This window comes from Cetorhinus maximus, chromosome 1, assembly GCF_964194155.1.
Source record: "Cetorhinus maximus chromosome 1, sCetMax3.hap1.1, whole genome shotgun sequence".
Classification (NCBI taxonomy): Eukaryota; Metazoa; Chordata; class Chondrichthyes; order Lamniformes; family Cetorhinidae; genus Cetorhinus; species Cetorhinus maximus.
The window spans coordinates 212,230,226-212,255,515 of NC_135879.1; the positions used below are offsets into that span (position 1 = coordinate 212,230,226).

At 42.6% G+C, this 25,290-nt stretch overlaps 1 protein-coding gene across 5 annotated transcripts in view; it reads left to right on the forward strand.

Annotated features, from left to right (window-relative positions):
- The window catches only part of dym (dymeclin), a 531,615-nt gene that overhangs the window by 362,035 nt on the left and 144,290 nt on the right, over window positions 1–25,290 (forward strand). The window contains exon 15 of one of the 5 annotated variants that reach the window (XM_078552778.1): window positions 22,248–22,700. The exons of the other annotated variants lie outside the window; for them this stretch is intronic. Within the exon in view, the coding sequence (XP_078408904.1) occupies window positions 22,248–22,304 (57 nt within the window). The 3' untranslated portion in view covers window positions 22,305–22,700. Of the gene's footprint in view, window positions 1–22,247; window positions 22,701–25,290 lie in introns of those variants that run through there. 5 annotated transcript variants of the gene reach the window in all.

The window sequence follows — 25,290 nt, forward strand, 5'->3', positions numbered from 1 at the left end:
CCATTATTAGTGGCTTCTCGTTAACTTGGATTGTGATAGCGATAGGTTCGGTTTTCACAGGGGTTATATCGTAGAGAGAATAAACGTCGGTGTCGGCAGCTTTAGGTTCTGCTGTATTCTTTAATTTAATCATGTTGGCTAGCTGCTTTGTAGACTGCTTTGACTTTGTGCCCTGCATTGCCTTTCCACGTAACCTTTCTTATGGCAGTAATGACGTTCTGCCTTGAATTTACAGGTGTCCAGTCCGTGGTCACCTCCAAACCTATAAAAACTTAATCTTGAAGTCACTGCTGAAGCGCTTTTACTAGGCTTTTCTATGTTTCTAACAGCAGACATTGTATCTTGCTTCAACGCTGTGGGTCTGGTTTTCACACCATGCTTGGTGGTAGGTTCCCACCCCACATGAAGAATGGCACCATGTTGTATGTGTTGCAAGGCCTGCGAGTCTTTCGCAGCACTTTCCATGGTGAGGGAGATTTCTAGGGCGCACTTAAAGTCAAAGTCGACCTCGGTGAGTAAACGGCGCTGTATGGCATCATCCTTAACTCCACAAACTAACCTGTCCCGCAGCATATCATTTAATGTGTCCCCAAAGTCGCAGTGTTCTGTCAACTGCTTCAGGTTCGCTACATAGGTTATGATAGACTCTCCTGGGGTCCTAACTCTGGAATTAAATTTAAAATGCTGCATTATTACGAGTGGCTTCAGCTGGAAGTGTGTTTTCACGAGGTCCACTAATTCATTATAGGACTTAGAATTGGGCGCGCTCGGGTCTGTCAGGTTGCGAATGAGATTGTATGTCTTACTACCACATACACTCAAAAGGATGGCTTTCTGCTTTTCCTCCACGGTAATCTCGTTCGCTACGAAATAAAATCTGAGGCGCTCTACACACTGGCTCCAGTCTTCCGTAGTCGCATCATAAGGACCGATTCTGTATTTTTTTTTCTCTTTTATGATTCGCTGTACTCACGGTAACAGGACAAGGTGCAGCGTCAGAGCTATTTTACCCTTGTCGCCAAATGTAATGACTCGACGGGCAGGCAGGTTTCAACAAGAAACAGATAATCTTATTACAGAGAGGTTTTTCAGGTGCTACCTGCTCGTTCAGGACTCTCGTCAAGAAGCCCCCCATCACCCCCCGGATTGCGTGCACTTAGGGCTCATCGGTTGGAGCCTCCCAAAACATCATGTGACCCCTGATAGACAGCGGAACGGGCTAAACCCTCGGTTAGCACAGAAACCACCACCTGCACCCAAATCTATGCATTCAACCATGTTAAAATTCCTCCCGTTTGTCTCTGAGCTATTGGGCTCTGTACGAATATTTACTGCTTAAGAGTTCATCTAATGACCTAATAGGTTTATCCAATGAACCATACAGGCAAACAAGTTTCTGATTCATTCTATGGTCTGTATGTACTGTGATAACTGATTAAACTGCAACAGCAGTTAATGCTACAATTGCTCTGCATTCTTGGTCTAGGGAGAGGAAAATCGTCCATAATTTCAAATCCTAATCACTATCCGATGACCCCTGCTAGTATAATTGCTGGATTTGGCTCTGTGTCTTCTTGGCACTCACCGTACAAGCTTAACAAATGGCCACTAGCAGGCTGATACTGGAGAGTGCCACTGAAGGAACATATTGCAATAAGTCAGTACCTCCTGGAGCGGAGGTAGAAATCTGAAACTGTAACAATGGAACCATTAAAGAAACTGATGTTGAGGATCTTAGTAATTCCGAATGAGAAGCAGTAACCACTAATGGCTGTGATCCAGTGATTGCTATCTTTTATGACCCCTACTGGAAGTATGCTCATGAAGGCATTGAACTTGCATAAAATTGAGCTTAGCTGTGTTCCCTTATGCAGTCAAACAGCTTACCAACTTACTCTCAGGGCTCAGAAGTACTGGAATATCAGAGGAAGAAATGTGCACATGAAACTGAATCCCAGCAGAGTGAAGTATTTCAATAGAAGAGGGCAATGGGGAAATGCTAGGAGAATGAGAGGGGAAAATGTTGTCCTGCTATACAATTTTAAAACATCTAGTTTAAATCATGCTGAAAGTTTAAATCTCATAGCACAATCTTTCTTTTAACTAAATTACTGGCCCATTGTTTTGAAACCTTTTGAACTAACATCTTTTGAAGTAATTTGGAAAGCTTTTATCATTTTGTTTAGCTCTAATAGTTACACCGAAATCCAAGTTACTTCTTGATGCTTGATAAAATTGTCAGAGAACTCCCAAAAATGTGTTTTATATTCCTTAGGCTTATCACTTTCACATGATTCACATGTTTTGAAATCCATTAACTCAACCCTTCTACTGGCTGTCTCGGTATTATCTGCTGTTTGTCTTTTCCAAAAAAATTTGGCAGTTGCCACTGAACTGAATCTACTGTTTACTGCTATTATGCGGCTCCAGAGTGGGTGTGCTACTCGTCTGTCAGAGCTATGCCTAGGTTCACCCAGCTATGACCTCATGCTGTTATTACCTGCCTCAGCTGACTCAGGTGTCATGTCTGCCTCCTAATCGTGCAAATAGAATTTATATACTGTTTATGATGAAAACAGAGAGGAAATAAACAAATATGAGACACAGAGGGTTTAAGTGGCACTTGATTTTTCAAATGTTTTATTTAAATAAGTTATATCCCAAAAGGGTTAGGTTGTGCAGCTGTCTTCAAACACTAGTCAATTTTTGTCTCATTGAACTCCTCTGAATGCCTTGGGATGTTAAAAGTGTTATAGGAATGTAAGTTGTTTGTCCTCAATGTCGGAGCCATGGGTTTTTAATGGCATATTTAAGTTTTTTTTTATTTGTTCTTATGATGTGAGCATCACTGGCAAGGCCAGCATTTATTGTCCGTCCCTAATTGCCCTTGTGGAGGAAGCATTTCCACAATGTGATTTTATTGCAGGTATAATTTTACTTCATTCAGAGCACTGGCAACAACATTGAAGCAAAATCGCACATACAATTGTCCAATTGATTTTGCAACTTATAAATTTCTAGCCAAGGATTTTCCTTGATGACAAGGGAGAGTTCTTTTTGGCATCAATTTAAAATCCACGTTGTTGGCCTGAGAATTCAATTATCAGCATGTAGCTAGTTTTCCACTGTCTGTTTTATGTTTTCTTCCACTGGTCCTTTGCCTCTGCAGACCATTAGAGCCCAGCTCCTGAAGTATTTCTTGGTACTTGTAGGAAGAGTGGTTGAATGTAAATAGAATATCGCACAAACCTTGATTCTGTTTACTGGAAACCTATCCATCATTTTCTTTGATAGCTTTTAGGCCATGCCAGCCTAGAGCAATATAACCAATTGTCCTGTTGTGCCATACGTTGTCAAAGATTGTCATGCTACTTTTTGGTTCTTTTTCTTTCCATTTTTCGGAAATCCTGTTTACCAATGAAATTTTCTAATGCTACAAAATATTGTATTCTCTCTTGATATCAGGTCTAGTACTCCTAACTCTTTAAAGAACACCAATATGATTTTCAAAATACCAGTGTAATGTTTATGCTAGTAAATGCTCTTACTCTGAATTTCCACAACTAATAATATAGCTCACATTCCCACCCACTCCCATATCTCTTTGTTCCCTGAGAGACATAAAATCTGCCCACCTCAGCTTTAAATACATTCAGTGATGGACCACCCACATCCTCAGGGATCGAGAATTTCAAAGATTCATAACCCTTTGAGTGAAGAAGTTTCTTCTCATCTCAGTCCTGAATGATCGGCCTTTATCCTGAGACTCCAAACTCCCCAGCCTGGGGAAAAAACCTCTCCATGTGTATCCTTTCAAGCCCCTTTAGAATCTCATATGTTTCAATGAGATCGTTTTTCATTCTTCTAAACTCCAGAGAATATAGACCCAGTTTACTCAGCCTCACATCATAGGACAACCCTCTCATCCCAGAAACCAATCTAGTGAACCATCATTACACTGCTTCCAATGAAAGCATATCCTTCCTTAAATATGGAGACTGAAGAATCCTGCTTCAAATACGACGAAGTAGGCTTTGTAGTCTTGAGTATATTATCAGCAAGTCTTTATTAACAACTCATAACTATATATATATATATATATATATATACACACAGTAGAGGGTACAGGAATGGAGCTGATTCCATCCTAGATCTTTATATATCTCTATCCATCTCTAGATTGTCTTTGCCACTGTGTTATGTGCCTTCCTACAGCACTGTATGGGCGGTACTGTACTCAGTCCCGCATTAACCCTGTATGTACCAGACCCTACTGCTACAAAGAGGAAATTATTCTTCTGAAGAAGACTCATTTGACTCAAAACATTAACTCTGTTTCTCTCTCCACAGAAGCCACCAGGCCTGCTGAGTTTTTCCAGCTCTTGTTTTCATTTTAGATTCAGCCTTTATCCTGAGACTCCGAACTCCCCAGCCAGGGGAAACAACCTCTCTGTGTTTACCCTGTCAAGTCCCTTCAGTATCTTGTATGTTTCAATGAGATCACTTTTCATTCTTCTTAACTCCAGAGAATATAGACCCAATTTACTCAGCCTCTCATTGTAGGTCAACACTCTCATCCCAGTGAACTGTCATTACACCACTTCCAATGCAAGTGTATCCTTCCTTAAATATGCTGACCAAAACTGTGCACAGTACTCCAGGTGTTGCCTCACCAAAGGCCTTTACAATTGTAGCAAAACTTCCTTGTTCTTGTACTCCAATCCTCTTGCAATAAAGGCCATCATGCATTTGCCTTCCTATTTGCTTCCTGTACCTGCATGCTGACTTTGTGTTCCTTGTACAAGTACACCCGAGACCCTCTGAATATCTACATTTACAAGTTTCATGCCTTTTAAAAAATATTACGCTTTTCTATCCTTGCAACCAAATTGAATAGTCTCACATTTTCCCACATTATACTCCATCTGTCATCTCTTTGCTCACACACTTAACATTTCTATATCTCTTTGCATCCTCCTTTGTCCTCCTCACATTTTGCATTCCCACCTAACTTTGTATTTCTTGGTACCTTTGTCTAGGTCATTAATATAGATTGTAAATAGCTGAGGCCCCAGCAGTGATTTTTGCGGCTCTCCACTAGTTACAGCCTGCCAACTTGAAAATGCTTCATTTATTCCTTCTGTCTGCCTCCTTAACCAATCCTCTATCCATGCTAATATAATTACACCCTCAAAATATTCTAAATTTGTCAAACATGATTTCCCTTTTGTGCTATATAAATATATTAAAATGGAAGCAAAGTACTGTGGATGTTGGGAATCTAAAATGTAAACAAGAGCTGGAAAAGCTCAGCAGGTCTGGCAGTTTCTGCAGAGAGAGAAACAGAGTTAATGTTTTGAGTCAAATGACTCTTCTTCAGAAGAACAACTTCCTCTTTGTAAATTCCGAAGAAGAGTCATTGGACTTGAAACATTAACTCCGTTTCTCTCTCCACAGATGCTGCCAGACCTACTGAGTTTTAATAGCACTTTCTGTTTTCATTCTATATAAATATGCGTTGTTATTGAAGGCAACCTTCCTCAACCATTTCCTTCCCTTTCTCCTTCAGACCACCCAAATATCTATCTGCTCTCCCCTGAATAATAAAAACTATAATATAAACTAAATATAATTAGAACTGGAGTTGCGATGTTAGCTCCTCTGGTTGAAGAGTGTAATAGTGTCAAAAACAAAAACTCATTTACATTCTCTGAAATACTTCTGTCGCAGATGAGCACCAAACGGAATACATTCTGAAATTTGTCACGTCTTTAGGTGTGATGCAGAATGTGCTTCAATGGATTATAATGGAGATGCTGCAAAATTTTAAAGCAGCATTCAATTTAGCATATTGAGCTGTGTTCCAAAGCATTACATATATTCTCTATGTGATTTTACATTCTACTTATTTCCTTAAATGAGCATCTTAGAAACAGGATGTAAAGCTTGAAAGAGGAGGATTGGAAGAATTGATTACCTCCTTTCCAGTAGGGAGGTGGTGGTATAATGGTATTGTCATTAGTATTCCAGAGACCCAGGGTTATCATCTGGGGACTGGGGTTCGAATCCCACCATGGCAAATGGTGAAATATAAATCCAATAAAATCTGGAATTAAAAGCCTGATGATGAGCACAATACCATTGCCGATTGTAGGGAAGGATATCTGCTGTCCTTACCTGGTCTAGCCTACTTGTGACAAGGGCAATTGGGGATGGGCAAGAAATTCAAATCCCATGAACGAATAAAAACAAAATTAATAATGGTTGTTCAATCGTGTTGCTGTCAGATAGGGATGCCTATTTTCTGCTTTTTGATTGTTTAAAAATATCCTACTGATGTCATGTTTTCTCCATCAATTAAATCATCTTTAATAATCAGTTTTTCTCCACACTGTTCTGATTGGTCTAGCGGATAGATTTGGAGGACGGAGCCTGGCGTATGTACCGTGCACGGAGGACTGGGACGTGTTGATAGAGGTCGGGGGGTGCTGTTGGTGGAGAAACAAAAAGTGTAAGGGGAGCAAAGTTACAATGCTGGAGAGTGGGAGGAGGGACGGTATGGGGTGTAGGGGATGATGGAAGACACGGGGGTGAGGGGTTTGTAGAGGGCACTGTTGGGGGATGGAATGGCATGAAAGGTATGGAATGGGGTGGTATTGTATGGGAGGAATGGAATGAGGATGGCATAGGAAGAAGGTGGTATTGTATGGGAGGAATGGAATGAGGATGGCAGAGGAAGAAGGGCTGGAATGGGTTTGATATGAGAGGGATAAAAGGGATGGGATGGGAATTTAAAGAAGTACTGTTACAATAAAGGTACTACTTATACCGCAAATGTTTTGCTGGCCTCTGTTTGTATTTATTTTGTAGTTATTTAAATAATAAATCATGTTTGCACTGTGTAACATAATTTGGACAGATTTATTTTAAGTGAGAAGAAGCATGCTAAAAGTTGGTGATTGGGAAGAACTTTAATCAATAAGTAGATGAGCTTTACTGTGTTGTACAGTGGCAAACATCTCTTAAGTTAACATTAGGGGCTGGAGAAACTTTGCTTAACATGACTGAGCTGGACAGGAATAAAAATGAGTCACTGCTATCCATCTAGTTAGGACCAAACTCAGCTATGATATTCCATATAGTTAAGTAGTGCAAGATAGTTATTCTTGATAAAGGTAAATTGGCATAGAGGTTGGATGGCTCAGTTGATTAGTACACTGTTATCCAAGTTAGAGTTTACCTGAAATGTAAAGTTCCTGTGTAGATTGGGCAGTTTTTTAAAAATTCATTCATGGAACGTGAGCATTGCTAGCAAGGTCAGCATTTGGTGCCCATCCCTACTCTCGAGAAGCTGATGGTGAGCTGCCTTCTTGAACTGCTGCAGTCCATGTGTACACCCACAGTGCTATTAGGGAGGGAGTTCCAAGGTTTTGACCCAGCGACAGTGAAAGAATGGCGATATAGTTCCAAGTCAGAAAGGTGAGTGAAAGAAAGATTTGCATTTATGTAGTGCCTTTTGCAATTACCGGATGTCCCAAAGTGTTTTACAGCCAATTAAATATTGTCTAGCTCTATTCTAATGTAGGAAACGTGGCAGCCAATTTGAGCACAAACAAAAATGTTAGGATGACCAGCTAATCTGTTTTTGTGATGTTGGTTGAGGGATAAATCCCCTGCTCTTCTTCAAAATAGTGCCAAGGGATCTTTTACATCCGCCTGAGCAGGCAGGTGGAGCCTCGACTTAACATTTCATCTGAAAGTCTGCACTATTAACAGTGCAGAGCTCTGTCAGTGCTGCACTTGATTTTTGTGCTCAAGCCCTAGATTGGGATTTGAACCTGGAACCTTGCAACTCAGAGGTGCTGCCAACTGAACCATGGCTGCCACATCTTTGGAGGGGTACTTGCAGGTAACAGTGTCCTCATGTGTTTGCTGGCCTTGTCCTTCTAGATGGTAGAGGTCGCAGTTTTGGAAAGTGATGTTAAAGGAGGCTTGACGAGTTACTGCAGTGCATCTTGTAGATGGCACGGACTGCTGCCACTGTGCGCTGGTGGTCGAGGGAGTGGAAAAGAGTGCCACTTTGTCTTGGATGGTGTTGAGCTTCTTGAATGTTGTTGGAGTTGCATTCATCCACGACCATTATCACCTAGAAGGACAAGGGCAGCAGATAGATGGGAACACCACCACCTGGAAGTTCCCTTCCAAGTCACTCACCATCCTGACTTGGAAATGTATCGTCATTCCTTCACTATCGCTGGGTCAAAATCCTGAAACTCCATTCCTAAGAGCACTGTGGGTGTACCTACACCACATGGACTGCAGCAGTTCAAGAAGACAGCTCACCACCACCTTCTCAGGGGCAACTAGGGATGGGCAATAAATGCTGGCCCAGCCAGCGAAGTCCACATCCCATGAATGAATATAAAAAAGAAAGAAAGAAAGAGTATTCCATCACATTCTGAATTTGTGCCTTCTAAATGGTTTTGGTGGGTCAGGAGGTGAGCTATTTGTCGCAGTATTCCCAACTTCTGACCTGTTTTTGTAGCCACAGTATTTATATAGTATGTGAGCGCCAACAGGACAAAATTGCTAAACTTGCCACTAATTGGCACAGAATTAGCAATCTCACTTAGAGAAGTGACAAGAGTGCCAGTGGCAGATGTGAAAAAATGATCCTGCAGCAGTTGGAGATGGGAACCCTTTTTTGGGGGATGAGGCTAGAATACATTATGGAGCAAGCGTAAAGCTCATTTTACAATGAATTATACCTGGAAACGGAATGCTTACTGCTAAGACTGGATGACAAAATTAGATCAGATGTTCTATTACCCAGAACTGTCACACTTCACTTGGAAGATCACAGTATTCACCCTAAAAAATTAAAGAAGCTACTGATATTTCAGGAGTTTATGAGTAAGATGAGCACAATTAACTGTCTAATCCCACTTGTTTACTTTTCAATATACTAACTCTCCTTCATCTATAACTACTTTAATTTGAATTTTTATGACAAATAGTCTGAAAGAAGCTTTGTTTGATCATGTTCTTACATGATGCAGAATAGTGAGAACCTTTGTCTTTTAAATAGAGCCTTTAATGAACTTTTAATACACAAGAATGGCTATTAAAATGACTGCAGGGCTTCATAATTATTTACAACCTATTAACATTTCTGAAGCAATGGCATCTATATTATGGGAAGTGGTGAAACCCTACCTTTGTAACAAGCTATGCACTTCCTAAGGAAATTACAGTAGGTGACCATTCAATTAATGTATTGGTGAACAATTGGAACACATCTACACAGAACTTGAACAAAAATACTGGGAAGCTATGATGGATCAATCGATAAATGTTGCATACAGATGAAGAATTTCACAAATTTGATTCTTGTCTGTGCTGAGTTAATTGATGAAACAACAATTATGTCGATTGACTGGGAGAGAAGTAATTAACCTCAATTGCTAGTGAATGGCAGATGCATTTAGTGTGGATAACTATGAAGTATAATGGGGAAAGAAAATAAATTGTGGCAATATAAGTTAAATGGTATTCTGCAAGGCATGACACAGGAGGGATTTAGAATTACTGGAGAATCAATTGCTGAAACCACCAGCAAAATGTATGCTAACAGCAAAGCAAGCAAATTGGATAGCAAGTTGGCTACAAAATAGTGCATAAGAAATAGATATAGACTTATGTTCCCTCGAGCCTGCTTCACCATTCGGGAGAGGCGGTGTGAAGTAGTGGTAATGTTGCTGGACTAGTAATCTAAAGGACTAGGCTAATGACTTGGGGACCTGGGTTCAAATCCCACCATGGCAGCTGGTGGAATTTGAATTCAGTTAATAAAAACATGGAATTATAAAGCTACTCTCTGTAATGGTGACCATGAAACTAACATCGATTGTCATTAAAAACCCATTTGGGGAAGCAAAATTGCCATCCTTACCTGGTCTGGTCTGCATGTGATTCCAGACCCACAGCAATGTGATCGACTCTTAACTGCCCTCTGAAATGAGTGAGCAAGCCGCTCAGTTCAAGGGCAATTAGGGATGAGCAACAAATGTTGGCCCTGCCAGCGACACCCACATCCTATAAAGAATAAAACATTTTTTTTTAAATCATGGCTGGTTTTCTGTACAAACACTGTCTGTCTAATAAAATCTGTCTATCTCATTGTTAATACTCAACGATGGAGCATCCATAACCTTCTGGGGCAGCGAATTCCAAGATTCACAAACCTCTAAGTGAAGGAATTTCTCCTCATCTCAGTGCTAAATGAGAGAACCTTAACCTCAGACTATGACCCTGCCCCAACTCTAGATTCCCCAACCAAAAGAAACAACCTCTGTGTTTTCCCTATCAAGCCCCATCAGAATCTTGTATGGTTCAATGAGATCACCTCCCACTCTTCTAAATTCCAGAGAGTATGGGCCCCATTTACTCAGCCTCTTATTATAGGACAGCCCTTTCATTCCAGGAATCAACCTGGTGAACTTCCACTAATTCCACCTCCAAGGCAAGTAAATCCTTTCCAGATATGGAGACCAAAGCTGTGCAAAGTATTCCAGTTGTGGATTGACCGAAGCCCAATACAATCTTGTACTTAAAATAAAGGCCAGCTTGACGTTTTTATAGGGTTGTAACAACAGCCGTTTTATTTTAAGAAAATGATGAACGGGTGTGTTTCTAGCAGTTCCACACATGCCATTGTTAGTGTAGGGCTCATTGGTTCTGTACAGTGCGTATGCTGGGTGCATTGGCATGAAGATACCATGAGTTGGCATGGAGGGTATGAAGGGCCATTGAGGGTGGGTGGGGGGTGTCAGTTGGCATGAGGGCTATGAGGGTCCATGGGGAGTGGGTGGGGGGCATGAGTTGGCATATGGGGGGCAAGGGTAAGGCCTTATTAACCTTACCTTTCAAAAGGTTCCTGAATCCAGACTGTGGTTCATGACTCGTCTGAGGAACATGAACCACAAGTCATGGAGAAGCTGATCTGACTCCACAAAAATTGTGAGCAGATGCCTACCCCAGGAATGGAGCCATCCAAGTTGGGAGTGCAGCGTGTGGGCTCGCAACCCATGCCCTTATTCCGTGCCAGCAAAAATTAGGGGTGCCAGGAATGGGATTGGAAATCTCAAAATCGGGTCCCATCCGACATTTTTAAATTCCACCACTACTGTCAGCGTCATAAAAATCATGGCCAGTTGTTCTACCCACTCTGTCTTGTGACTTCATAGTTTTAAATTCCCATCAAATCACTCTTTAATTTTCTTTTATTCATTTACGGTGTGTGGGCTTCGCTGGCTGGGCCAGCATTTATTGCCCATCCCTAGTTGCCCTTAAGAAGATGGTGGTGAAAGCTGCCTTTTTGAACCGCTGCGGTCCATGTGATGTAGGTAAACTCACAGTGCTGTTAGGGGAGTTCCAGGGTTTTGACCCAGTGACAGTGAAGGAACGGTGATATATTTCCAAGTCAGGATGCTGAGTGACTTGGGGGGGGGGGACCTTCCAGGTCATGATGTTCCCATCTATCTGCTGCCCTTGTCTTTCTAGATGATAGTGACCATGGGTTTGGAAGGTGGTGTCGCAGGAGCCTTGGTGAATTCCTGCAGTGCATCTTCTAGATGGTACACACTGCTGCTACTCTGCATCTGTGGTGGAGGGAGTGAATGTTTGTGTGTGGTGCTAATCAAGCGGGCTGCTTTGTCCTGGATGGTGTCAAACTTCTTGAGTGTTGTGGGAGCTGCATTCATCCAGGCAAGTGGGGAGTATTACATCACATTCCTGACTTGTGCCTTGTAGATGGTGGGCAGGCTTTGGGGAGTCAAGAGATGAGTTACGCGTCGCACTATTCCTAGCCTCTGACCTGCTCTTGTAGCCACAGTATTCATATGGCTAGTCCAGTTCAGTTTCTGGTCAATGGTAACCCTCAGGATGTTGGTAGTAGTGGATGCAGTGATGGTAATGCCATTGAACATCAAGGGTTGAGGGTTAGATCTCTCTTGTTGGAGTTGACACTTGTGTGGCGCGAATGTTACTTGTCACTTGTCGGTTGAAGTTTGAGTATTGTCCAGGTCTTGCTGCATTTAATATGGACTGCTACTGTATCTGATGAGTCGCGAATGGTGCTGAACATTGTGCAATCATCAGCGAACATCCCCACCTCTGACCTTATGATGGAAGGAAGGTCATTGATGAAGCAGCTAAAGATGGTTTGGCCGACAACACTAGCCTGAGGAACTCCTGCAGTGATGTCCTGGAGCCTAATCTTCTCTATTCAAAGAAGAACAAGTGGAATTTTCATGTCTGCTTTCAGAATTCTGTTTCCTTATATTGGCAGCATCCCAGTGAAACTGTGATATACCCTGTCTTTTGCCTCCATACCCTCCTTAAAGTATAGAGCCCAAACTGCACACTATTTAAAGCCTTATCCATTTAAGGTGCTGATTTTAACATCTAGTGACACCACCCCCCCCCCCCTCCCCCAATCCATCTGTGGTCTACATCACCCAGCTTTCCTCCATTCATAGTATTCTTCTTTATCAAAATGTACTACTCTTTCCTCATGGTCAATCTCCATGGTTCCATTTCTACCTGAATTAACATACCCAACACATTTCCTGTAATGGATTTTCCTTGCTTCAAACAGATCACTTATAAGATAAAAGCAAAATACTGCGGATGCTGGAAATCTAGAACAAAACTACCTGGAAAAGCTCAGCAGGTCTGACAGCATCTGCGGAGAGGAACACAGCTGACGCCTCGAGTCCGTATGACCCCTCATCAGATATGGGGTCATACGGACTCGAGGCGTCGGCTGTATTCCTCTCCACAGATGCTGTCAGATCACTTATAAGTGTGGCCTAAGATGACGTCCCTGGCCCCCCTCCTTATTTACCATCTTCTGTATGACACCTCCCATTGTCATTATCCATAAGCATGGAGTCAGCTTCCAACGATACCCAACATGCCATGGATGAACCATTGCAGCATTTCCAAAGCCAAAGTTAACTAACTAGTGTAGTTCTGACCAGAAAATGTGCGACTTTGCCCCTAATTCAGACTCTTAACTTCCTCAGGACAACCCTTCTCATTTCACAATGAGTCCACTGCCCATTATCTGTGTCCTTGCTGCCCTCTATTGATCTCCTGTTCACAAACCCTCCATTTCTAAAATCATCACTCTTGATGACAAATTTCTCCAAATTCTAATTTCTAATTTCCCACAACTTTACATCCAGCTCATGCCTAATTCTCTTGACACAAAAAGTGGAGAATTAACAGCAGGGTTAGAGGCTGGAGGAAATTGCAAGAGCACAAAAATGTTGAAGGTTTCAGCTAATGGGGGATTTGGGGGTGGAGAAGATTGGTTGGAGGTGGAGTTGTGGAAGCAAACTTCACCTGTATTTTGGATAAGTGCCAGCAATTCTCTTGACCTTTCCAGCGTTCCATTCATATCCTGGTAGGAAAAACTAGCAGAAACAACCTTATCTCCTCTGATTGCTGGAGATGGTCAATGAGCAAGACAAGGGTAGATGGGGTGGGTTGGAGGTTTTGAGCTCAAGAGGAAGTTTGGAAACAAAAAGAGGAAAACTGAGGAACAATATGAAAATGCGGAAAATCTATCAGTTTACAAAAGACGAATTTGTAAATAAACACTCTACAAACTGTTCCCCTTAAAGTCAGTTAATGTTCCCTAAAATATGTAGTAATGTAGTAATTTCTACTTCATGCAATTTTTCATAAAGTTCTTTTGAAGAATCACAAATGTGACAGTTCCAGTAATTAACTCTGTTGGGAAAAGAAAACTTCAAAGACTTAAATGAAAATTAAGTTTTCAAAGGAATTAAAGGATGGAGAGGCCATCCTCTGCCTGATTACTCCCACTCAAACCCAAATGTAAGTCTGGTACTGGTTAGGAATAAAATTGCAGCAGATTTCGTAATCCCTGCATTTGGTCTCTGTAGTGTACAATTGAAATGTAAATTGACTGTTGCAAAGCAAACTATTAAAAGGCGTTGAAAATTATGCTATTTTCTGCAAGAGTCATCATCTTAAATGGCAATCATTATTCCTTTCACTGACCTAAACCTATACTTGGGTTTCAGCAAAATGTCTCCAGGACAGAGAGAAACCATATACTTATGGGTTTAAAATTATGGGAGTTTGGGAGTAAAAAAGCTCAAGCATTAACTAGTGAATTCCAAAATCAGAAAGATTTCACATTGATACAGTTAAAGATATTCCTATTTTTAAATGTTACCAAGATTTATGAATGTTTTTGAGTATTGAATATTTCACTTAAATTTTAGACTTTCCAACATCTGAAAATGACGTACATATGACATTTTAAGGCGCTACTGTGTAGTACCACCACTGAGGTGAAACAGGCCTGCAGCACAAGGCTGGAGTCACATCTAGCACAAAGGAAGATGGTTGTAGTTGTTGGAGGTCAGTCATCTCAGCTCCAGGACTTAACTGCAGGAGTTCCTCAGGGTAGTGTCCTAGGCCCAACCATCCTCAGATGCTTCATCAATGACCTTCCTTCCATCATAAGGTCAGAAGTGGGGATGTTCGCTGATGATTGCCCAATGTTCAGCACCATTCGGGACTCCTCAAATACTGAAGCAGTCCATGCCCAAATGCAGCAAGACCTGGACAATGTCCAGGCTTGGGCTGACAAGCGGCAAGTAACGCTCACGCCACTCAAGTGGCAGGCAATGACCATCTCCAACAAGAGACAATCCAACCATCACCCCTTGATGTTCAATGGCATTACCATCACTGAATCCCCCACTATCAACATCCTGGGGGTTACCATTGACCAGAAACTGAACTGGACAAGCCGTATAAATACTGTGGCTGCAAGAGCAGGTCAGAGGCTAGGAATCTTGCATTGAGTGACTCATCTCCTGACTCCCCAAAGCCTGTCTACAAAGCACAAGTCAGGAGTGTAATGGAATACTCCCCACTTACCTGGATGAGTGTAGCTCCCACAACACTGATAAAGCTGGGCACCGTCCAGGACAAAGCAGTCTGCTTGATCGGCACCACGTCCACAAACATTCACTCCCTCCACCACCGATGCACAGTAGCAGCAGTGTGTACCATTTACAAGATGCACTGTGGGAATTCATCAAGGCTCCTTAGACAGCACCTTCCAAACCCATGACCACTACCACCTAGAAGGACAAGGGCAGCAGATAGAAGGGAACACCACGACCTGGAAGCTCCCCTCCAAGTCACTCACCATCCTGACTTGGAAATATATCGCCATTCCTTCACTGTCACTGGGTCAAAATCCTGGAACTCCCTAACAGCACTGTGGGTGTACCTACACCACATGGACTGCAGTGGTTCAAGAAGGCAGCTCACCACCACCTTCTCAAGGGCAACTAGGGATAGGCAATAAATGGTGGCCCAGCCAGTGAAGCCCACATCCCGTGAATTAATTAAAAAAGGGAAATAGACAGGTTAAGTGAGTGGGCAAAATATAGGCAGATGGAGCATAATATGGAAAAATGTGAGGTTGCCCACTTTGGCAGTTTTGGTCACCTTACTTAAGGAGGGACATATTTGCATCGAAAGCAATTCAGTGAATGTTCACAAAGCTGATTTCTGCAATGAGGGGTTTGTTTTATGTCGAAAGACTGAGCAGCTTGGGCCTATACTCATTGGAGTTTAGAAAAATGATAGGTGATCTTATTGAAACATATAAGATTCTGAGGGGGCTTGATAGGTAGATGCTGAGAGAATTTTTCCTTTCATGGGGAAGCTGAGAACCAGGGCGCAGAATTTAAGAATGGTTTCAAACAGAAGAATTTTTACTATACAAGAGTCTCAACAAAGCAAACACTAAATACTATTTATACTGTACTCTAACATCCAGAATTAACATGAGTTAAACATGCATTAACAGGCAAATAGTGGTTGAATATAAACTATGAATAGCAAAAAACTAATATAGATCTTTCAAATTGGTTCAGTGCTCCACTCAGATTTTAGTGATCACTGTGAGGCACAAAGTGCTTCTTTGTCTTCCTCACAAGAAATTTCAGCTCTTCTCCTAGAAGCTAGCCTGATCTCCAGCTGACAGCAGCGCACACCCAACCTGAGTTCCAGGGGGACAGCCTTCACCACAAATGACACACGTCTGGAGAACCTGCTCAGCTTGGTCTGGATGATGTAGATCCACCACTGTTATCTTCAAGCAACAGAAACAGCTACAGCAACTTATTTTCTGCATATTCTCAGCTTCTGAATCTAGCCTCTTATTCTGGAGTCATCTTCAGCTTGTCTGTTCTGCTGCAGTGTACTCAACAACTGCTACTGCTCAGCTTGGACTGATCTGTGTCCTTTTGTATCTTTTAGTAAGGTTGAGTTTTGATTTCGCAACCTCGGCTTGCTCTTGATAGCCTTAGAGACTGGGAAGATCAGTTTCGTTTCTATGTTTTATCTTTTCTGCTTTAGGTTTCAATTTCAGTTTGGCTTCTATTTTGAGGTAGGCTCTGCCTCAAAAACATACAAATTATATTTAAAAGTATAGATTCCCTCAGACCACAGTCAGATCAGCCATGATTTTATTGAATGGAGGAGTAGGCTCAAGGGGGCAAATGGCCTGTTCTTGCTCCTGTTTCGTATGTTCGTTTATTGATATGCTCACCATGTGGCTTCCTTTGTTCAAAGTAGTCTGTAATCCCATGTTGCATAGAGAATGAAAAGTACTTTACAGAGTGGGTAATCTTTTTTAATTGCTGTCGGTGAATTGGAAGAGCATTCACATGGCAATTCATTGAAATTCTGTACATTAGTATATAGCAAGCAAAAATTGCATCTTACTACTGTAATTTTAAGAAAAGTGCTGTCACATCAGCAAGTGTGTTGCTGGAGAAAAGGTCCGCTAGAATTCCTGCCCTTGTTCAATTACTGTTCCCTTATTAAACTTGTGAAGACATTGGGCCAGAACAGTTAGTGGTCAATAACCTGTTTATACTTATTATCTGGGCTCACTCATGTGATGAATGGCGACTTGGTTGAGTTATTGTCACGCAACTGGTGCCTGCAATTTGGTATCTTGGCAAGCTCATTGCCTTCAGGAAAGGAGGGGAGGAAATTGGGGGCAAAGGTGAAAGTAACCCAAATTGTCAGTGAAGTAAAATTAGAGAGACACTCCCTTTAAGATGTTTTGACATGACCATTCATGTCTGATTTTACACCTTCCTGTGAGATATATAATGTTACCTATAATTCTTCTACTCACCACCCTCATCCACCCCACCCACTACCCCCACCAGCCAGTAATTGTTGTAACTCACTGCTTGCAAATTAGGTGAAACATAGCATGATTACATCAAGGAAGAGGACCGTTTGATCCATTGTGTCTGTATCGGCTGACTGCAGAAGCAATTCATTTGAAGGCCACAATTGAATGTGCCTCCACCACACTCTCAGGCTGTGCATCCCACTTACTGTATAAAAAAAAGTTTGTTCAGACCATATTGTAAAGTTAGCTATTTGAAGTCACAACATGAAGTTTTGTTATCTTCACAGTACAAGGTGAGTGATTGTTAGCATTGTAGTTAGATTGAATTGATGTTTATTTTATTGACTAGTTAGTTAAACTAAAACAAATGAAGGGGGTTATTAAGAAATATTAAGGGGTTTAACATTTTGAAAGTGGATAAATCCCCAGGTCTAGATGAAATGTATCTGATCAAGAGATGAAATAGTGAAGGCTCTGACTATTAATTTCCGAACCTCTCTGGTTGTTATGCCAGAGGACTGGAGGAAACTAACTTTGTACCATTGTTTAAAAAGGGGGAAAGGGGATATACAGTAATTACAGGCCAGTCAGTCTAACCTAGGTTGTGGAAAAATTGCTGGAAGGACCTATTCTACTTGGCCAAGGGGCCCATAGTCAGAGGGCATAGAGTTAGGGTGAATGATAGGAGGTTTAGAGGGGACTTGAGGGAGAAACCTTACACCCAGAGGGCAGTGGGAACCTGGAACTCACTGTCTGAAAGGATGTAGAGGTAAAAACCATCATAATAAGTAAAAAGCACTTGGATATGCACTTGAAGTGCTGTAACCTACAAGGATATGGGCCAAGAGCTGGAAAGCGGGATCAGGGTCGATGGCTACTTGTTAACGAGGGCCAATATGACCTCCCCCTGTGTGTACATTTCTTTAATTCTATGAAACTTACAGTGATAACCAGCCAAACACATTTTGCTGAAGAGTTGGAAACCAGAGAATATGGCAAAAGGGATCCCAAGTCTTTTAGCTCACCACTGCATATTCCTAACCTTAGGCACTCGTTTAGTATTGGGGACAAAGGATGATGCAATGGAGCTGATGTACAGACCAGCCATGATCTAACTGATCTGTTGAAGAGGCAGGAGAGGCTGAACTGCTCTTCCTCTGGATCAAATTTTGCTCCGGGCCTGCATGGCATGGGGGAGGCGGTAGCATAGTGGTAATGTCACTGGACTAATAATCCAGAGGCCCAGATTAATGCTGTGGGGAAATGGGTTCAGATTCCACCATGGCAGCTGGTGAAGTTTAAAAATTCAATTAACAAATCTGGAATTAAAAGGGTCTCTCAGTAATAGTGACCATGAAACTATTGTCGATTGCTGTAAAAACCCATCTGGTTTAGGGAAGGGAATCTGCTGTCCTTAATTGGTCTGGTCTACATGTGACTCCACACCCACAACAATGTGGTTGACTCTGAAATGTATCAAACACTACGAAGACTAGAAGGAATATAACGAGACCGACCACCTGGCATCAACCTGGGCAGTGGAACTAACAATGGCAAACCCAGCCTTGTCAAACCTGACGAGTTCTCCTTATTAACATAGGGGGCTTATGCCAAAACTGGGAGAGCTGTCCCACAGACTAGGCAAACAAGAGTCTGACATACTCACTCCATCATACCTTACAGAAAATGCCCCAGACACCACTATCCCTGAGTATGTCATGTCCACCAGCGTCCTGCTGACCTACCAGAGGTGGCGTACAATGGTATACAATCGGGAGGAAGTTGCCCTGGGAGTGTTCAACATTTACTCTGGACCGCATGAAGTATCATGGGCATCAAGCCAAACATGCACAAGGAAACCTCTTGCTGATTACCATCTACACTCGCCCCCCCCTTTCAGCTGATGAATCAGTACTCTTTCATGTTGAACATCAATTGGACAAAGCACTGAGGGTGGTAAGAGCACAGAATGTACTGTGGGTGGGGGACTTCAATGTCCAACACCAAGAGTGGCTTGGTAGCACCACTGCTGACCGAGCCTGCAGTGCCATAAAGGATGTAGCTGCCAGATTGGGCTTGTGACAGTTGGTGAGGGAACCAACAAGAGGGAAATACCTACTTGATCTCATCCTCACCTCTCTACCTGCCGTAGATGCATCTGTCCATGCAAATTGGTCAATGACCACTGCACAGTCCTTGTGCAGACCAAGTCCCGGCTTCACACTAAGGACACTCTCCATTGGCACTGCCACTGTGCTAAGTGGGATAGATTTCCAGCAGATCTAGCAACTCAAAACTGGGCCTTGGGCCATCAGCAGCATAATTCAACCACAATCTGTAACCTCATCGCCCAGCAAGCCCCCCATTCTACCATTACCGTCAAGTTGGGGTGATTAACCCTGGTTCAATGAAGAGTGCAGGACGGCATGCCAGGAGCAGCACCAGGCACACCTAAAAATGTGGTACCACCCTGCTGAAGCTATAACAAAGGGCGACTTACATACCAAACAGTGGAAGCAGCATGCAGACAGAGACAAGCGATCCCATAACCAATGAATCAGACCTAATCTCGGCAGTCCTGCCACATCCAGTCATGAATGGTGATGAACAATTGAATAATTAACAGGGGGAGGAGACTCCACAAATATTCCCATCCTCAATGATGGGGGAGCCCTGCATATCAGTGCAAATTTCAAGGCTCAAGCATTTGCAGCCATCTTCATCTAGAGGTGCCGAGCGGATGATCCATCTTGGCCTCCTCCTGAGTCCCCAACATCACAAGTGCCAGTTGTCAGCCAATTCGATTCACTCCACGTGATACCAAGAAACAGCTCAAGGCACTGGATACTGCAAAGGCTATGGACCCTGACAGCATTCTGGCAATTGTACTGAAGACTTGTGCTCCAGAACTAGCCGCATCTCTAGCCAAGTTGTTCCAGTACCGCTACAACACTGACATCTACCTGGCAATGTGAAAAATTGCCCAGGTATGCCCTTTCCACAAAAAGCAGGACAAACCCAACCCGGCCTCATCAGTCTACTCCCGATAATCAGCAAAGTGATGGAAAGTGTCGTCGTCGGTGCCATCAAGTGGCACTTACTCAGCAGTGTGCACCATCTTGTAGATGGTACACACTGCTGCGCTGGGTGTCGGTGGTGGAGGGGGTGGATGAAGAAGGTGGTAGATGGAGTACCAATCAAGTGCGCTGCTTTGACCTGGATGGTGTCAAGCTTCTTGAGTGTTGGCGCTGCACTCATCCAGGCAAGAGGACAGTATTCCATCACACTGCAAAATTGTGCCTTGTAGATCGTGGACAGGATTTGGGGAATCAGGAGGTGAGTTACCCTCCACCCAAATTCCCGGACTCCAGACTGCTCCTGCAGCCACAATATTTATATGGCTAATCCAGTTCAGTTTCTGGACAATGGTAACCCACAAGTTGTTGATTGTGGAGGATTCAGTGATGGTAATGTACTTGAATGTCATGGGGAGATGGTTAGATTCTCTCTTGTTGGAGGTGGTCAGTGCCCGACACTTGAGTGACGCGAATGTTACTTGCCACTTGTCAGCCCAAGCCCAGATATTGTCCAGGTCTTGCTGCATTTGGACATGGACTTCTTCAGCATCTGGGGAGTCGTGAATGGTGCTGAACATTGTGCAATCATCAGCGAACATCCCCACTTCTGACCTTGGATGGAAGAAAGATCATTGATGGAGCAGCTGAAGATGATTGGGCTGAGGGCACTACCCTGAGGAACTCCTGCAGTGATGCCCTGGAACTGAGATGATTGACCTCCAACAACCACAACCACCATCTTTCATGCTAGGTATGACTCCAAAGATCAGAGAGTTTTCCCCCTGATACCCATCGACTGCAGTTTTGCTAGGGCTCCTTGATGCCGTACTCGGTCAAATGCTGCCTTGATGTCAAGGGCAGTCACTCTCACCTCACCTCGGGAGTTCAGCTCTTTTGTCCATGTTTGAATCAAGGCTGTAATGAGGTCAGGAGCTGAGTGACCCTGGTGGAACCCAAACTGGGCGTCAGTGAACAGGTTATTGCTAAGCAAGAAGCACTTGATAGCACTGTTGATGACCCTTCCATTGCTTTACTGATGATGAAGAGTAGACTGATGGGGAGGTAATTAGCTGGGTTAGATTTGTCCTGCCTTTTGTGTACAGGTCATACCTGGGCAATTTTCCACATACCCGGGTATATGTGGAAAATGGAGAAAGACTGCAGAAAGCTGCAGCACAGAGGGATTTGGGAGCCCTCGTGCATGAATCACAAAAAGCTATTATACAAGTTCAGCAGGTAATAGGGAAGTCAAATGCAATGCTGGCCTTTATTTCAAAGGAAATGGAGTATAAAAATAGGGAAGTCCTCCTAAAACTATACAAGGTACTTGTTAGACCACACCTAGAATACTGTGAACAGTTTTGGTCCCCCTTATTTAAGGAAAGATATACTGGAATTGGAGGCAGTCCAGAGAAAGTTCACTAGGTAGATCCCAGGTATGGAGGGATTTTCTTATGAGGAGAAGTTGAGTAGGTTGGGCCTGCACTCATTGGAGTTTAGAAGAATGTGAGGCGACCTTATTGAAACATATAAGATTCTTAGGTGGCTGACAGGATAGATGCTGAGAAGTTGTTCCCCCTTGTGGGAGAGTCTAGGACCAGAGGACACAATCTCAGAGTAAGGGGTCGCCCATTTAAGACAGAGATGAGGAGGAATTTCTTTCTCAGAGGGTAGTGAATCTGTGGAATTCTTTACCGGCAAGGCTGTGTCATTAAGTATATTCAAGGCTGAGATAGACAGTTTTATAATCAGCAAGGGAATCAAGGGTTATTTGGAAAAGGGAGGAAAGTGGAGTTGAGGATTATCAGATCAGCCATGATCTCATTGAATGGTGGAGCAGACTTGATGGGCCAAATGGTCTACTTCTGCTCCTACGTCTATGGTCTTATGTATTACAGGAACTCACCAAGGCTTTTTCGACAGCACCTTCCAAACCTGCAACATCTACCACCTAGAGGGACAAGGGCAGCGCATGCATGGGAACACCACCACTTGCAAGTTCTCCTCCATGTCACACACCATTCTGACTTGAAACTATATTACTATTCCTTCACTGTCGTTGGGTCAAAATCCTGGAACTCCCTCCCTAACACCACTGTGGGTGTACCTGCATCACATGACTGAAGCAATTCAGGAAGGTTCACCACCACCTACTCAATTAGGGATGGGCAGTTAAAATGCTGGCCTAGTCAGTGACACCCACATCATGGAAGAATAAAAAAATTATACCGTGGCTACAAGTGCAGGTTACAGGCTGGTACTTTTGCATGGAGATTCTTACCTCCTGACTCCCCAAAGCCTGTCCACCGTAAGTCAGGAGTATAATTGAATACTCTACACTTGCCTGGATGAGTGCAGCTCCAACAACAGTCAAGAAGCACAATACCATCCAGGACAAAGCAGCCTGCTTGATTGGCACACCATCCACCACCTTCAACATTCACACACACACACACACACCCCCCCCCCCCCCACCACCACCACCACCACCACCACCACCACTCTGAAGCACAGCAGAGGCAGTGTGTACCAACTACAAGATGCACTGCAACAACTCACCAGGGCTCCTTCGACAGCACCTTCCAAACCCGGGACCTCTACCACCTAGAAGGACAAGGGCAGCAGCTGCATGGGACCACCACGACCTGCAAGTTCCCCTCCAAGCCACACACCATCCTCACTTGGAGCTATATCGCTATTCCTGCACTGTCGCTGGGTCATAATCCTGGAAATCCCTAACAGCACTGTGGGTATACCTACACCACAAGGACTGGAGCAGTTCAAGAAGGCAGCTCGCCACCACCTTCTCAAGGGCTATTGGGATGGATAATAAATGATGGCTTTGAAGGGATGCCCACATCCCTGAACAAATTAAAAATGAATAAATAAATATTTGCGAATTTAAGTCAAAATCTGATGGATTTTACTCTGAAAAAGTTTATTCAACTAATACCTATTTTAGTGTGTAAGCTAGAAATTGTTTGTTTGCTTGTTTCAAATTGGATTTTCAATTTTCAATTAAAGTGCTTAAAAATAAAAATGTAAAATCTTGAGCAACATCCAAAAGTTGGAAGATTGAATTATGTTGTTGTAACTTTGTGATATGTTGAACATCGAAATTTCAGGAAGTGGATATATTTTTAAGTAGTTTGGGGAAATAAAACAAAATACTGCTTTTCCTCCTCATCTCTCCTCTTTATCCACTACATCATTGGCTAGAAGAAATAATGTTTTCATTGGTTTATCATTGTTTTTCCCCTTTGGTTTGGTTGTTGCAAGGGATGTGTTGTGTATACTATCTGTCGGATTCCAGCTGCCTGTCTCTGCTTCTTTTCCTGTTTGTATTTGACTGCTCAGAGAAGATTTCCATGAAAGCAATTTTAGTTGGGAGGTATCTTGGAAGCTGTGAGTGTGTAGCTCATCCTGGCAAGTTCGAAGATTGTACAACCTAGGCACATGCACATTGGATTCTGAAATTTAATTTACCTGTGTGTACTGGCTTCTACTTCCAGAATTGTTTAACACCCATTTGTAAGGTGAAAGAGGTCATAGGCAGAGGGCAACAACAGCATAGGGAGCAAAAAAAAAAAAACATTTTTCAAAAACCTTTCACAGTAGTCATTGCATTTGCCTGTTTGCTGTTACTTTAATATCACTTTTAAAAATAAGTTTTCTTTTGTCCTCGAATCTCTGCACATTGAAATTACAAGCAAGACTGCTACACTGCCTGTGTAGCAGAGAGTGGACGCCTTTCTCCAATTCAGCTTGAGGAGAGCTACGTTGCCTATTCTGTTCTGGCTTCTTTAACTACTGCTTCACTTCCAGAACTGGACAATTTCAACAGCAACAAGGACTAGAATTCTGATCAGTCGTACCTCCTTCAGCAGTTTCTGTAATAACGAGCTATAAAATGTGTTTAAAAAGGTAATTGACCATGCAGAGGTCAGAGCGTTTTTGTGGTATCGCAGTAATAAGCCATCCATAGCACCTTCTGTTTGATTAAGGAACAATGAAGTAGAAGTAGCAGAAATGTAATTTGAAGTAAAATCTTTGTCAAATTAATTAATAATACTGAACTTGGTCGGGACTGAACTCTCACTTGTGGAGTCGGTGCTATTGCTTCACCCACATCTTGCTTAGCAAGTCAGCTAGGGCTATGGTCAACACAGTGCATTTCACACTTGAAGCAATAAATACTGATATCTGATCTATGTGAAGCCATTTCATTATTGCATTACTTACTACAATGGAACCAAATTTTTAAAGCATAGAGAAGGAAAGAATTTTAAAAATGTTTGTAACACTAAACATGCCACTTGTAAAGAGCAAACATGAAGCTTTACAAGTAGCATGTTTAGTGCTACAAATATTTTTTTTAAGTAAATTTAGTTTCTAGTTTTCTGCCTTTTTGCCACCTTCGCTTTTAAAGGCCATGACTCATGATGCAGTAGATTTCAAGGGTGTTGACAGTCCTCTATCTCACTTAGATGACCATTACGATGTGTTTGATTATGGAACAAATCAAACTGAACCTGACCTTGTCTTCATCCAATATCCCCACTATTGTAGCATCCAGTGGGTCAGTAGAGGGGCTCATTTTCCCTATCCCTACACAACGGCCCCTCTACCTGAGCCCTGTGATGTTGTTTCAACCAAATGCTTCAGATCACCTAACTCAGATCACCCTGGAATTTTCCTTGTCTGTAGGGTTCAGTATTATACTATAGAGGACACGGAATTATTACAAGTATTTCAAACAATCAGTTCTTCTTGGCAAGTTCACCTGGTTATGTCATCAACGTTAACTTGCATTTGTATAGTAGCTTTAATATAATAAAACATCTCACAGGAGTGTTATCAAACAAGAGTATGTCACGAGATATTAGGACAGTGCTTAAAGAGGTCAAAGAGGTAGGCTTTAGAGAGCTTTTTCAAGGAGGA